The sequence below is a fragment of the Nycticebus coucang genome, chromosome 16 (assembly GCF_027406575.1).
Source record: "Nycticebus coucang isolate mNycCou1 chromosome 16, mNycCou1.pri, whole genome shotgun sequence".
In the NCBI taxonomy this organism is placed as follows: Eukaryota; Metazoa; Chordata; class Mammalia; order Primates; family Lorisidae; genus Nycticebus; species Nycticebus coucang.
In genome coordinates, this window is record NC_069795.1 from 65,018,475 (window position 1) to 65,033,431 (window position 14,957).

The following is a 14,957-nucleotide window of genomic DNA, read 5'->3' on the forward strand; positions in this document are numbered from 1 at the left end:
CCACACTAGGCCCCGCATGGCCTAGTTTCCATTTTTTCTCAGGTCTTTGAGTGCTATTTGCAAATCACTTTTCTGGAATTTAATTTCAATGGTAGGTTGGTTTCATTTCAGATTTTTTTGTATTGTTTTAATTTTATTTGCCAATTTGCCTTTAAATAGCCTTAAGCCAGAAAGTTGTGGCTGCACTTGCATCTAAATGTGAGAGAGGAGGCAATATTTAATTTGAGTGTAGAAAGTTGTATGAAAAGGAATGCAGAATGACTATCTTTTTTTTTTTCTTTTCATTTTCTAAGATAGTTATGTTTAAAAGGAAAAACAGGTGAATTGGCCACGATTTTAAGGAAAAGGAATGTCCTTCCTTTAATCAGGTTGAGTTTAACCTGTGGCAGTTTATAGATTAATTTTTACCAGTAATTCCAATGACTTCAAATGTGAGGGTAGTTAGACGATTTATATTTTTGTGAACTAGAGAATTTATTTAACTGGCTGTGTTTCAAATATGTGAGTACATGGTTGCTTGAAATAAATATTGATTGGAGAAAAAAAACTGCTGAGTTTAATATTGTTTTTCTAGCTACTGAACAGCTAGAAATTAGCTCAGGTGACAGACCTGTTCCATGTCTACCAATGGGTGTGGGCGTGATTATTTGATTTTTTTTTTTTTTGAAGGTTTAAGGGAAACATGACTTGTATATGAATTTTGGGGATGTATTTTCTCTTTTTGTATGTTTTGCACATTATAGATGATGGAGAATGACCCAGCAAAAGAGCTAAAGTGATAAAAATAATACTGACCTTGAATGGGGTGGGGGATTGTGGGCAAAACACGCTCTAAAGGGGAAAAATAGTAAGCATCATGGAGACTTTAAAAATATATATATTATATATACATCCTTCTCATGTTTAGTTATCCAAACAATTATGAAACAGGTAAATTTCCATGCTTCTAGGCTCTTATCTCCCGTGAAATATATGACTGTTCTTATTAAAAATACAAAGCCTTTAAAAAATTTGTCTAGAGTAGAGAAACAACATTGGATTGTTATAATAAACTTACATACAAAATCCCACTTCCACTGGAAAAATCTATCACCAAGGTTCTAGATTTTTGAGAGAGTGGGAGTTGAGAGTGTTCAGAACAATGATCAAATTCAGACGAAGCATCTTGGTCCTGGTTCTCATCTCTTTAGCTCATGACAGATGGACCTCTTATAGCTATGAAATTCTTTTCTAATCCCTAAGTCCTACAGCTCATACCAGCTTTAGCCAAACATCTGAAAAATGTATTTTGGGAAATACTAACTCAATGTTTCTCTCTGGTTTTTACTTCTTGATTACTAATAACAGATCAGGAGTAATGATAAGATAGTAAGTTTCTTGGCATGACATAATTTTATTTTTGGTCTCTTCTGTAATCCTCTTGTCTCTTGATAAAATATTATCTCACCTGAAATTTGATAAACCAATCACATTTCTTCATGAGACATCCAGTTGAATAATAACAAGTACTTTTCTTTTGAACACCAAGGCCTTAGCTTATAAATCTCTCATAGTTCTTTCTATACTTAAGCTACTGACTGTAAATTGAGATTTATTTACAAAGGCTTCAAGGTACCCTCCATTTATCTCATTAAAAACTCAGGCTAAATCCTCTTCTGAGGCCCTTTTGGAAAGGCAGAATGGTGTATTAGAGATAGCATGCAGTATTTGCCACCCCCAATCATTATGTTGCAACATTAATTAGCACATACTTTTCTACATATATCCTAGATACTTAGTTAAATAAAGAACAATGGGAAATGAAAACCAACAAAAATCAAAATCATAGAGAGAAAAATCTTATGTGAATATTCAAATTTGATCTAACTACTATCTTTTACCATAAGCTTAGAAACAATAGACTTTACTTGGACTTTGCATACTTGATACATCTGGACACTGAAAAAATCCTGTATCTTTTCAGAGTGAGTTTTTCTCCAGCTTAGTTTAAGGGTGCAGGTTAAAATGTGAAAGTTTCCTGGGTGCATTAAGATGGAACAGGTCAGGGAGGGGTGAGGGGAGGGTGGGTGGAGAGAGGGTAATTGGTGGGACCACACCTATGGTGCATTTTACAAGGGTACATGTTAAATCTACTAGGTGTAGAATATAAATGTCTTAACACAATAACTAAGAAAATGCGGTGAAGGCTTTGTTAACCAGTTTGATGAAAGTATTTCAAACTGTATATAAAACCAGCACATTATACCCCATAATTGCATTAATGTACACAGCTATGATTTAATAAAAAAAAAAATGGAGCAGGCAATAATAGCCTAGTGAACACTTGTGTTTTAGTTACACAAGTGTCAAGTAAAAAATGATTTTTCACTGGTTATTTGGTATTCAGTTTCCAGCTTTGAAAATAAGTAGCTAAACTGCTGTCAGCATTTATGAAGCAGTTGGAGACCACTGTCCTGTATTGTACCCTTTCTGCTGTATTTTATTTTTATTATTACTGTTATTATTTAGACTGTTTAAATGACTCAGCTTAATATTTTCTCATCACACTGTTCACAGCTGGGTAAAATGCACTCTGCCCTCATTTCCACAAGACTATTCGTATTGCTGAACCATCTCACCCACCCCCGCATCCTTGCCTTTTCAACTGCTTTTCAGCTTGGTGATGGTTAATGACCATCTCAGCTCCACCTCGTCAACATAATCTTAGGTCTACCATGCCCCGTTAATTATTCTCATTCCTCAATTCCATTCTGTTGATTTATCTTTCCTTAGATGCTTCCCCATCCCAGCTTTTCATTCTAATCTTTCCACCATTAATGTGCTAACGTTTTGCACTTAAAATGAAAAAGAAACTTGCCAACTTTTGATTTTCAAAAGTAAGGGAAGATGGAAACTTCTTCCTTGGGCTGCTAATACTTGAGGTCAACATGCTTAGCTGCTGGTTGGGAGGTTTTAGGAATAGAACCTTGAGGCTGGCCCTAGCACTACACACTGTGGCTCTTAGCAAGTCTTCTAACTCTGAGCTTTGGTTTCTTATCTGCTAAATGGGTCACGGTGGGGTGGGGAAGGTGCTATTGTCTGATTCTACAGGACACAATGACAAACAACTGAATGAGTATTAACACTTAAGAAAGTCCCTTGGATTAAGGGCACTTTTAGACTTGAGGATAGACTGTGTGTGTGTGGGTAATGTATTAACTTGGATACAGTTTTATTTTATTTTCCAATGGGCCTAACAAAGGTTCAGCGATCTCACTAGAAGTCTACATATTTGAAGCCCATCCCTGAAATGAAAACTAGTCCAAGTGCCCACCTATTTCCTTTTTATCCAAAGAGATCCCATTTAAGGAATCTGCAGCTAGCTTTCAAATAACATGTAGGTAGATAGCAGCTCAAATTGTTTTATTATGTGGCATCTAAAAGTAGCTGGTTAAGAGGCTTTGCCAAATTTTAACTAGCAATCAAGTGGTGTATGTTTGAACATCAAGCCCCTCAGTTAATAACTTATAATTGTGTTTAAAGAAAAGGAGGAGGCCCCTATCAGAAAGACACTCTCCAGAGCTGGGTTGCTTTGGTGGCACTTGAAATTTAGTAAATTACAGGTTTACAATTGAATGATATTTTAAAATTAAAAAGAAAATTGAAAATACCTCCTACACACTGATGTGGCCTGGCATAGCTCAGTGTACATTTCTTTGTATTTTTATTCTTTTGTACTTAATAGCCTCAAAATACCTTACTAAAATACCTTCTCTAAAGTACAAGTAACTGATCAGTTGGATTATTCTTTTAAGGACGGGAATTTTCTGCTCCAAGAGCCAAAATCTGGTCAATGGAATGGAGTATTAGTTGAGAATTTCATATTTCTCAACTAATTTCATACCAAAGAGAGAACCAACAGTCTAAGTAATCTAGCGGGCCCAGGCTAGTGGGGGTTAACAGAAATGGAATTGGGAGGTGGCAGAAGCAGTGATGCTGCATGAGAAGGTAGATAACAGTATACAGCCAGCACAGAGGCCTCATTAAGTGGAACTCCACAATGTATCTCCTGATGTGTTACCCACATACACAAATGTAGATAACTCGGGCAGAGGAGGCCGACCGGCAGCCCATAGGCCACATGTGGCTCACCTGAAGACATTCTTACTTATCTATGGTGGCAGATACCATGAAAATTATCTATGAAACTTTGTTTTTTGGGGGGTTTTTTGCTTATCAGTTTTCGTTAGCATTTGTGTGGCCCAAGACAATTCTTCCTTCCATGAGTAGCAAAGAAGAAAAAAAGTTGGACTCCCTTGGTAGAGCCTGGACTATCCGAATTTAAAGCAGCCGTCCTTAGCAGCACTAGTTACTCAACCTCATAGTATAATGGAGAAACATGTGGATGTAGCAGGATTGTTGTGACGATGAAATGAGGTTATGTGTGTGAAGCACTTAGCATAGTACACGCGGCAGAGCACATTACAGGCACTCACTGGATAGGAAGTGGTGAGACGCCAATCGTAGGCCTTATCTTTCCTTTGTATCTGCTGCTTTAAAACTAACTCAACATAAACACGAAACAAGGTCAACCTATTACCTCTGTGGGTAGATTTCAGGCATCAGTGTGGAAATTCACAATCTGTTACATCATATATGCAGACTGTGGAACTTCTCTTGGCAACGCTAAGTCCTCATCTCAGACAGTGCCCTGTCTGACAATGTGCACCACAGAAGCGGCATCCTTGCCCATACCCAGCGTGCCATCCCATTAACACATTCACAAAAGTTACAGAAGGTAACCCTCAGCCCAGGGAGAAAGAAAACAGTACAAAAAGCATGACTTGGCTTCGTAGACGGAGGAAGCCTGGATCTTTGACATACCGAGTGCTAGAACGTGTGGAGAGCAAAGCGAATGTGAAGGGAATGCTTCTGTTGACTTAGGAAAAGTTGCTCCCAGTACAGAGTATTCTTGCACACTCATCTAATTATTTTGACCCATTTGGAGATCAATATTTGAGTAGCGAATGAAGAAGTGTGTGTTGTATGCGACCGCAAATTGACACCGTGTGAAAAGTCAGCACATTACTGTGGTGGACGCGGCTGACAATGTGCTGACCCCCCAGCACGGATGAGTAATTGTGAACCCTTTGGGGGCTCTGGCTCTGGGTCTCTACCTGCTGCGGTCTCTGGCCAGCAGCAGCTTGACAGCTGCCTGGTCTGCTCGGGCCTGGCTTGGTCAGCAGAGCACCCTGCTACCCACACAGCGCTTCTGTCAGGGCCACCAGCCACAATACCCACCCCCACGCATCCACCGGCTCCTGATGCTGCTCCTGGGAAAGGACCACTACCCACAGGGGCACAGTGCCTTGCTTTTCCCATGAATCCCATTTACTTTCAATCTATTTAATGAGCTATGTACCCACCTGTGTACTTTTTTTTTCTTTCTCTCCCTCCCTTACTTTTTTACTCCCTTCCTCCCTCCCTCCCCTTCTCTTCTTCCCTCTTTTTCTTTCATTCTCTTTGTCCCTTGTGAAATATGCTACCACAGAGCCTGTGCAGGTTGTAACAAGGCACCTCCCCAAACTAACTGATGGTGATGGTGGTAGCAGAGGCTGGGGGGAGGGGCGGGAAAGAATGCCATTTCTGCCACGAAGGAAAAGGAGCTTTCCCCTTTGAAATGGTCACACTTTGGCCATGGGTCTAAGAAACAGGGCAATAAAGCCATTAATTTTCTGCAAATTTAATAGCTCCTTTCACCTCAAAAGCTAATGACCTTTCATATTTTATTTTTTCAGTACTATACCCCCTCCCCCGACTTTCCACAAAGGTGAGAATTCAGTTGCAAAGCAAATGCTGATGCACCTGTTGCCTCTAATCACAGAACCCCAGTGGAGCCTGTGTGGGCTGTTCTGTAGAGGGTAGTGTGGGCCCACCAGAAAGTGGCATATCATTACTCACTGTGCCACGCACTTCTCAAATATGTAATGGAGGATTACTTCTACCAAATCATAAAGGGCAGTATGACATGATATACTTGTGTGACTCCTTGATCCTTAATTCACAAACAGAAGTTATATAAGATTTGGGAGTTTCCTAATTTTACTGAGCTAAATTCTTTAAATGGACCTTGGTGCTGTGGCGCTAGCATTGTAAGGCTTGAGATTACCATCCACGACCACTGCTAGCAGATTTTCTGTTGTCTTTGACCTAGATCATGCTCTCATTCTTCTGAAGTATTCCCTCCTTCCACCCTCCTATCTTTTCCTGTCAGTATCTAGGCAACATTTTATTTATTAGTTGAAGCACATCATTAGCATACTTCTTAGTCTAAGTGGGATAGCAAGAAAATAGACTTTAATGCAAATATCTAATTCCTTACTTTAATACAATTTTCTCCTTTCTAATCTCCACGAAACCTCCTTGTTAAGTGTACGTTGTTCTGCTTAACCAGATCACTTTAGATTTGTCAGAATCTCAAATTCATAGTTGAAGCTGGTGTTCCCCCCCTCCCCACTTATGGAATCATGAACATTAGGAGAGTGAATCAAATAACCTACATTTCTTAATAAATATCTTCTCAAGTGTCTTGGGGATATTGATGTCTTTAGTTGAAGCAAAGAATACTGATGCTGGGTCTTTGGAGACAAGTACACGGGTAATGAATTTTAAACTTCCTATCGATGCAGTGTTTGTATAGCTGCCTCCATCAAATTGTCACACGCTGATGCCAGTGAGAGTTATGAATGAGAAACTGAAGGCCAAATTTAGAGTAATTTGTGGTTGTTGTTTTTTATAAGTAGAGTTGGATCTTGAACAGTTTTAGAATGGCTTTAACACTACATTTCAAGAGAATTCTCACTTAAATTTTTTTTTCTTCCAAAAATTATATTTTTTTTTCTTTGAGGCCTCAGCTAAATGGAATAAAGCAAGATGGAGACTTCTCTTCTGATCATGGCTTTTCTAGTTTTTCCCATTGACCTGTGCAGAAGAAAAAAGTCTTAAGTTTTTTGCTTTTCCAAAATAGAAACAGTACCTTCTTTGGACTTTTTCCCTTAGTCCAAATGAATTTTCTGACTTAGCACATGCTAACCATTTCGCATGATTTATTTATTCTGATAAACCTGTCTCTCTTCCAAATGCTATCATTTTTCTGTGATCCCATTCATAATTATTTGGTTTCTGGGGACATTCACATCTATACTTATCAACAAGGCAGGGGAATCAGAAACTTAACTGTTATATGCTGCTAAAGGGCAAAACTCCAAGGTGGGGCCACCTACTAACGTCAGTAACTTTGAAATCACTGATTCCTGCACGGTCTACTTCCAAGATCGTCTCTTGTTTTCTGAAATGCTCCTCTTTTCTACCATTCTATCTGTGTTCCAAAAATATATCAGAAAAGTAATGTCTCCTGCCACATAGAAAGCTTTCTGCAGATTTTATGTTTTAATCATTCATTTCACCCTTTCCCTTATGTTGTTAAAAATACACATTCTCTTTCCAGCCTCTCCCTTCTCCTAGCACCTTATCCATTCTCACTGAGTATTTCTTCCTCAATCACTCCTATCACTGCCATTTTTTAACATTTTTCAGGCTCTTACATCACCTCTGCTTCTTAAAGAGACCATCAGCAAGAAGATTTGTGTTCTCTGAATATTCTTTCAGATTAACCAATCAAGACAAAAACAAAAACAAAACAAAAAACTATACATCTCTACTTATGCACAGGGATTGAGAACTCTGTGTTTTTGTCTTAGTGAGTATATCCTTATTTTTGTGCAAGTTTACCTTTAAAACATAAGGGAAGGGGTTTCAAGTTTTCCATGTGAGAATTCAGACTACTTCTGCTGAGTTGTGCCCTGCTTTTGGCATACTTACTGAAAAGGACTAGGCTGGCATTGGTGACCCCCAGCTTGTTGGCAGCCACGCAGGTATAGTTGCCATAGTGCTCCTCAGTGACATTGGTCACCGTCAGGGAGGACTGGCCCTCTGTGCTCCTAATCTCAAGGCCATTGGCACTGTTTATCCTAAAAGTTCAAAAACAGAAGAGTAAAAAGGAAAGCTGGTGAACATTTAAGCTTACTAATTTTTTAAAAGGAGAGAAGGGGAGTAGCTAGAGATTGTTGTTTAATTGCATGATGCCATGTTATCAGAATTCAATGTCCATTGACAGAGAAAACCCAGGAATGGGCCTGAGTTTCTGTCATAGGCAAGAAAGACAGCTGGGTGGAAGCTTCCTGTTAAACCATTTTTATATTTATTTTAGCTGATTGTTGTTGGGTTCAGCTTAAGAGCTACAGGCCGCAAAGCACTTGATAAAAGATCAGTGAGAAGGAAGAGTCTAATAGTTCCACATAATTACAACTGTCCTGGTTTTCTCGTGGGGCTTCTGGTATCTCCAGGACCACCTTGTGGAGTGGAGGGACAGATGTGACACGTACCTGGTGTCATCACGGTACCACTCAAAGTCAGGTGCAGGTACTGCCGAAGCCTCGCATTTGAGTGAAGCCTGTCTCCCTGTGGTGGCTTCGTTGCTCTTGGATTCTGTGATAGTGGGAGGATCTGTAGGAAGGACAGACACAAGGGTTTATAGGAGAGGTAGAGGGTCTTCCAGAATTTCCATGGTGGAAGGAATTAAGAAGGACAATCTGACTGAAGAGAGGCAGGGAAGGGATTGTCTTAAAGCTTCATTTACATGAATTATGTGATCAGTTGAATGGGACCGATCACTAGAAAATTAAATAAAGGTAAGAGATTATAATGAATAAGTAGACTTGATTTACTTAAATGAGAGACTCAATAGGGTTTTATGGAAATGAACCTAGAATTTCTTTTTCCCTTCTCCAATAGCTCATCAGTTATTCCAACTGTAGATTGTAAATATTTGTATAGTCATTTCTTTCCATAAATTAAAAGTTAATACCAAAAGCTTAGAGCTTTCAATCTACAATTTTACCATTTTTCTCCTTCTTTATTACTATAGTTATTATATTTTGAAGTGGTTTTGAGGAGCCCAACCCAAGCTTGGCCTGATTTTGTGGCAGGGTTCAGAAATATACAAACAAAAAACTAGCATTAGCTGATTATTTTACCTTCTTTTTTCTTATGTGTTTACTTATCACTATGATGCAGGCAAATTTTACTTTCGTGTGTGGGGTTCGTTCAGTCTGATGTCTATTCTAGTGCATGGAAGACTTCTTATCAATCAGTGTTCTGCCCTGTCTGGCAGTTGTTTTTATGCTCAGGAATAGGTCCACAAACCTATAACAATCTTGAAATGAGCTCGGAAACACATTTGACATTCCAATTTGCCGGGATATAGTCAAAAAACCCTACAAAGATGAAGTGAGTGTCTACAGGTCCACATGACTATGATAGGATTGTAGACTTGAGCTCTTATGCATGGTGCTATATTTGTGCAAGCTATGGACCTTCCAAGACAGAAAGATTCTTGGGTCCAAAAGTCATCTGCCAGAAAACAGCAGCTTGTCTGTGTGTGTACAATTGGAAGAATAGTCCTAAACAATTTGTTGTTCTGTTGTCATTATTTTACTGTAGACTTCTCTGTTTATTTTCACATAAGCACAGAACGGAAAGCTGATGCAGTAGAAAGAACCCTGGATTGAAAACCAGGGGTTTTAATTTCCGTTTGGCTGTGTGGGCCTCCCATTACACTCTGTATTTTTCCCTGCCTTGGCTTTATTACATATAAAATGAGGGAACCACATTTTCATGATCTATATAGCATCCTTTCCAGCTGTCGTATATCCTAATTCTGGTCAAAATTGCCCATTCTTTACAAATGGGCAGTTGGTATCATTATAACACAAGTGTATTTTCATACCCTTAACTCATTTAACCCTTACACTGGGAACTTTGTAAATTATAACTTGTTTAGCTATTCCCTGGATTAGGAATCAGCAATTAGGAGTCAGGAATAGGAAACCCGAGGTCTGATTTTGACAACTATTCACAAGAACTGTGATCTGGGCAAGTGTCTGTGTCAGTTTGAGTCTTTTCTTTCTCATCTTTTAAAAGTAGGAGCTAATCTGAAATGATCACCAAGGCTTCATTTAAAAGGCTTTCACTCTGTAATTGGCTGTATAGATCATTAGAGTACACCAGTTCAAAGGCTAAAGCAATAATTAGTTTCAGTTGTGCTGGTTGGGGAGGAACTAGCAGAGGGATGGAACATAGACTGGAGGTTGTGAGCTCAGATTGAAAGTTTGATAGACCTGAGCTCAAATGCAGGCTCTGCCCATCATCTTCCTTCCTTATTAGAGAGTTTAGCACTTTGCACAGAGTCACACTGCTTCAATTTCCTCATCTATAAGATTTTGGAACCCGAGACAGGCACTTCACTTAGAGGATGCTGCAGGAATTCACAGATGTCTGTACTAGGCTTGGGATAAAGGGGCTGGGAAGAAATAGATAGGTTTAAGATCTGTGAGGCCTCAGAACTGATGAGACTAGTGATTGAGTAAAGTGAAGGGTGAAGGGAAAGAAGGAGTGTCATGAAGATAACCCCCAGGCTTCAGGCTTGGGTGATACCATTCACTGAGATAAGATACACAAGAGAAGAAATAGAAGACCAGCAGTAACATCTGCAATGAAGATGAGTTTCCGTCTTCACTTATTCTTACTGTATTATTCTTAAACTTCCATTAACTGTATAATATGTAGCTTGATTACACGTTGATGTTGGCTGGAGAGAGAATGTTGCTTATGATGGTAAGGTTTTGTTCTTTTTCACAATTTGTGAAATGAGTTTGAACCAGTGTTCGTGAGTTTCTGGAACCACATGCTTATACATGACAAATCCTTAATGATGACTATTATTTTGCTAAACCTGTCCTACACCTGAGCCAGACTCCTCACTTCCTACCACCACACCTGTGAGGTTCACAGCTGTGGCACCTGAAGATAATATTGCCATGGTCAATGCCTTTAAATCCCTCTGGCGTGAGACCAGGAATGTAGGTCCTTGCTGTTCACTGTTCTAGAGAGTTCTTCCTCACTCTGAAGGTTTCCTTTTATCTGGCAGAAGTTTATTTAGTGTACCTACTGCTCAAGGACCCAGGGGAAAGAACTGATTTTTCTGATTGAGAATTTGGGAAGAAAGCACTTGACCTCTTTGGCTTACTTCTTTCCCTTCTTTCTTTGGGGACCAAGATTTCCTCAGGGAGTAGAGATCTCCTCTGTTTCTCCATGCCCACATCTTACTTGGGATTTATCCTTCCTGATTTCCCATGGGCAGGTCTGCCCCAGCCCAGAGCTGCCATGACCGAGAAAGTGAGTCGGCCACGCTGTGCTACTGTCTCTAACCACCTTGACCTCTAGAAATAGGAACATTAGGTCTCTCAGACTATTTCTTAACTTACTTCTAAAGTTATTTGGAAGCTGAGAGACTAAGTAGAAAGCTATTTGTTATCCCCTCAGAGACCCCAGCAGAGGGAAGCTGCAGAAAAATAGGGTTGAGCCCTTGGAAGTACATTATCTTGGAACAGGATGACACTCACCAATTACAAAGTCCAACAACTTGTTTCTCTCTTTAAAAGCACAGGAAGTTTCTTATGCCAGGGTAAATCCATGAATGTTGATTAATGTACATAAAGCTCATCATTCTTAATATTTCTCAAATGATAACATGGTGCAAGTGTATTCTTTTATGGTTTATTGGGATGAACATTTCAAAATTCATCTGTAATGAATTCTGTATAGGTGAGGCTAAGAAAGGTTATTATAAATCGTATTTCAGAATGCCCAGTGTAGTTAAAATAATAGATGTCCTTGCTTAAAATATAGCTATAATAAAAATGTGGCTTCAAAAAAGTGCTGTACTGAGAGGTCCATTGTTATTTCTTATGTGACTTTGGAAGAGTTTACAATTGTCAAAGGACTCTTTCAGTTTTTACTACTTCAAAATTCAAGATTATGACAATATTAATAGGGCCTTTCCTCTTTTGACATTATCAATAACAAGATTCCTTCAATCAGAACAAGTAAGATAACAATGAAAGTGGCATAGAAAGGAAAATTTCATCCATTTAACATTTCCACTATTGGGAATAACAGTATGAAGATTTTAATTTATCGGCATTTACCATATGTCATCACTCTACTAGGCCTTAGTCTTCCTTTCATTCAAATAATAGCCCTAGAAGGTAAGTATTATTACCCCCATTTTATGAATGAGAAGACAGACCTACAGAAGTCTTGACCAAAGGAGGAGAGGCACTTGTCCAGATTCACATGGTCAGTATTTGGTGGAGTGTGAATTTGAACCCTGGTCTATCATGTTCTGAAACCCATGCTCTGAATCTCTCTGCTCTGGCACTTCTATTTGAGTGAGTTGTTTTAGAAAGCAGTATAGTTATAAGAAGGAAAAATAGTATTCATAAGAACACGCTGGTAGGTAGAAAGATGAATGTTTCCTCTTTGTGCTATTTACAGGCTACCAACAAGCAGCACAACATGTGGTGACATGGTGGGTATAAACCCGCATTTGTAGTCAGGAGACACATGCAGCTTCAGTTGCCACCTGTGACACTCAGGTTGTCCCCATAGATGTGATGTCCTCCTGTAGCTCTTTAGGATGTAGGTGATGACACCTGCCTGCCTATCTCATGGGTTTGATGTAAACATCCAATGAAGTCATTCATATGTCAGCACTTTCAACAGCTAAAGAGTTATATTTATTATTTTATAGTACAATTATTCTCATGTTTTAATGGAAGGAGAGAGGGCTTTGGAGCTAGAACTGGGTTAGAGTCCCAAGTCTACCACTCACAATTTCTTAGATTTTGTGGTGGAGAATACACACACTTGCTGGGCTTTGTTTTTGGCCTCACTACATGGAGATCCTATTGATCATATCCCAGGGTTAGTGTGCAGTGGTATAACAAGGCAGCAGAGGCAGAGGGTACAAGCAATAATAAAGGCATTGTCTGTAGAGAATTTAGGAACAATAGTAAGACTAAGTTGTTCTTATTTGTTTTTTAATCACCATGTACTAGCAATACTAAACTAAACACACTAACAAGATCTGGGATAAAGCAAGTACTTCTCCTTGCCGGGGAAGACCAGGCCCAGTTCAGTCCCCATTTCCTTGGCCACTGTCAGTGTGTGATGATGACAGTGAATGAATCTGAAGTCTCCAAGGTATAACCTTGGGACTCTGAAGGTGCTCAAAAATTGTGTCTTACAAAATTGTGGTACAAAGTTATAGCACTCTGAATTCCCACTGAAGATTTCCTATGAAATTGTTTTCCAAGTTGACTTATCAGTTTGTTTTTTGAATCAAAGCACTAAACATTCCAATTAAAATACATACATGTAGTAAATTATCTAGAGGCAAAAGTTTTTTTTAGTCCCAATTGTATATGCTTCCTCTAAATAAGTGGCTATCAGATGTAAGAGTAAACTTACATTTAAAAATATCAACATCCTAGGTTTCTAAGCACCTACGTTGCTCTGGATAGCAGACTGGGGGCAGAGCTGAGTTCAAAGAGAAATCAGTAAAGGAAAAAGAAGTTGTGAAGAGGGCTAATGTGAACCTATTTGCAGAGAGAGAGAGAGAGACAGAGAGAGAGAGAGAGCGCGCTGTGGGAAGAAGGCAGATGAGAACAGGAGCTGGTCAGTGGAGTAGGGGGCAGGGTTTAGAGCTGGGAACAGCTTTTAAGAATTTCTTCAGTAGTAGAAAAAAAGTCCAGTATAGAAATGCCCCAAATAAAATTAAGAATATGTATTTATTCAACGTTTATTATGTGCTAGATATTGTCCTAGGGATACTGGGTACTAGGGTGAGATAAACTTATAAGCAGATACATTAAAAGTACTCTGAGAACTGAAATTGAGGAATTAGCCCCTGGAACTTGCAATGAAAGGATGGACTGTCCTTAGGACTATTTACTGAAAGGAATTTGTAGCTGTATTGTGGGTAAGATACAGAAAGTCAAAAGTCCTGTATCTATTGTATAAATTCTACTAAACTTATGTAATTGATGCCATTTTGAGCCAATGTTCAGTTTTCTGGAAATTCTGGGACCTCTTACCAATTAGAAAATTGTATATAAAAGGGCTATGTACAATGCTGTAGACCTAGTGGAAAGAAAGGTATCCGAAGGAAATAAAATGAAGAGACCATGGAACCCAGTCTGTGAGCACAATAGGAGAAACTGTCATGTGCCTCTTGTTTCCTGTTTTACCCTCTCAGTGTCTTGCAACAAGCATCTGTTGGCAACTGAGTAAATGACTTGATGACGTGCTGGTGAGAGAAAGCTACCATCATTGGGATTTATGTATTTATTTTTTTTAGTGATACTCGAGGTCTTTTCATTAGAATAATCTATTCAGCCAGTAGTTACCTTAGCCATACTGATCCTCTGACTTAGTGCCAAATCCTGTTTTGAAAAGGTAGAGAAATTCATTTAAATAATAAGACATTTCATCGCAGACAGGCTTAGATAGAGTGACAAAGGTGATCCTAGATATTTCTCTGTATGCGAGAGTTTTGTTAGGCAAACTTGGTTTTATAATTCAATCTTAGAGACTTCATCTACTTAATACAATTATATTTTAGTAGGATGAATTGCTTGAACAGGACAACTGGTATGACGACAAGTTTTAACGCAACATAAACACAGCTCATGAAATTTTGGTAAAAAGGTGATTCCAAAGGAAATTGATCTTAGAATATTCTTCCTGATTCATGAACATGATCATTTGCAAAGTTTGGAGAAATGTTAAGTAGGTCAAGTTTACCCATGAGTTTTTCACCTACTCACTCAGTAAACATTTTCTGAGTAATTTTTATAAGGTCAGGAGTATATTAAGTTCTGCTACTTAGGACACACTACATGTTTGACTCAACTCGAGTTTTCCATATAATTTAGTAGGAGTTGTCTTTTTAGAATCTTGAGGTTCTGGCTATATCTTTCTGTAGTTAATTCATTATTAGCAAAATCTCACATTTT

General features: G+C 38.8%; 1 protein-coding gene across 2 annotated transcripts in view; it reads right to left on the reverse strand.

Moving 5' to 3' along the window:
* LSAMP (limbic system associated membrane protein) overlaps positions 1-14,957 on the reverse strand; it is a 667,767-nt gene that overhangs the window by 31,983 nt on the left and 620,827 nt on the right. The window contains exons 5-7 of one of the 2 annotated variants that reach the window (XM_053565703.1): positions 8,424-8,544; positions 7,861-8,009; positions 796-831 (exon numbers count right to left, since the gene is read on the reverse strand). In XM_053565703.1, coding sequence (XP_053421678.1) covers positions 796-831; positions 7,861-8,009; positions 8,424-8,544 — 306 coding nt within the window. The remainder of the gene's footprint in view (positions 1-795; positions 832-7,860; positions 8,010-8,423; positions 8,545-14,957) is intronic. The other variant, XM_053565704.1, reaches the window with a different exon arrangement.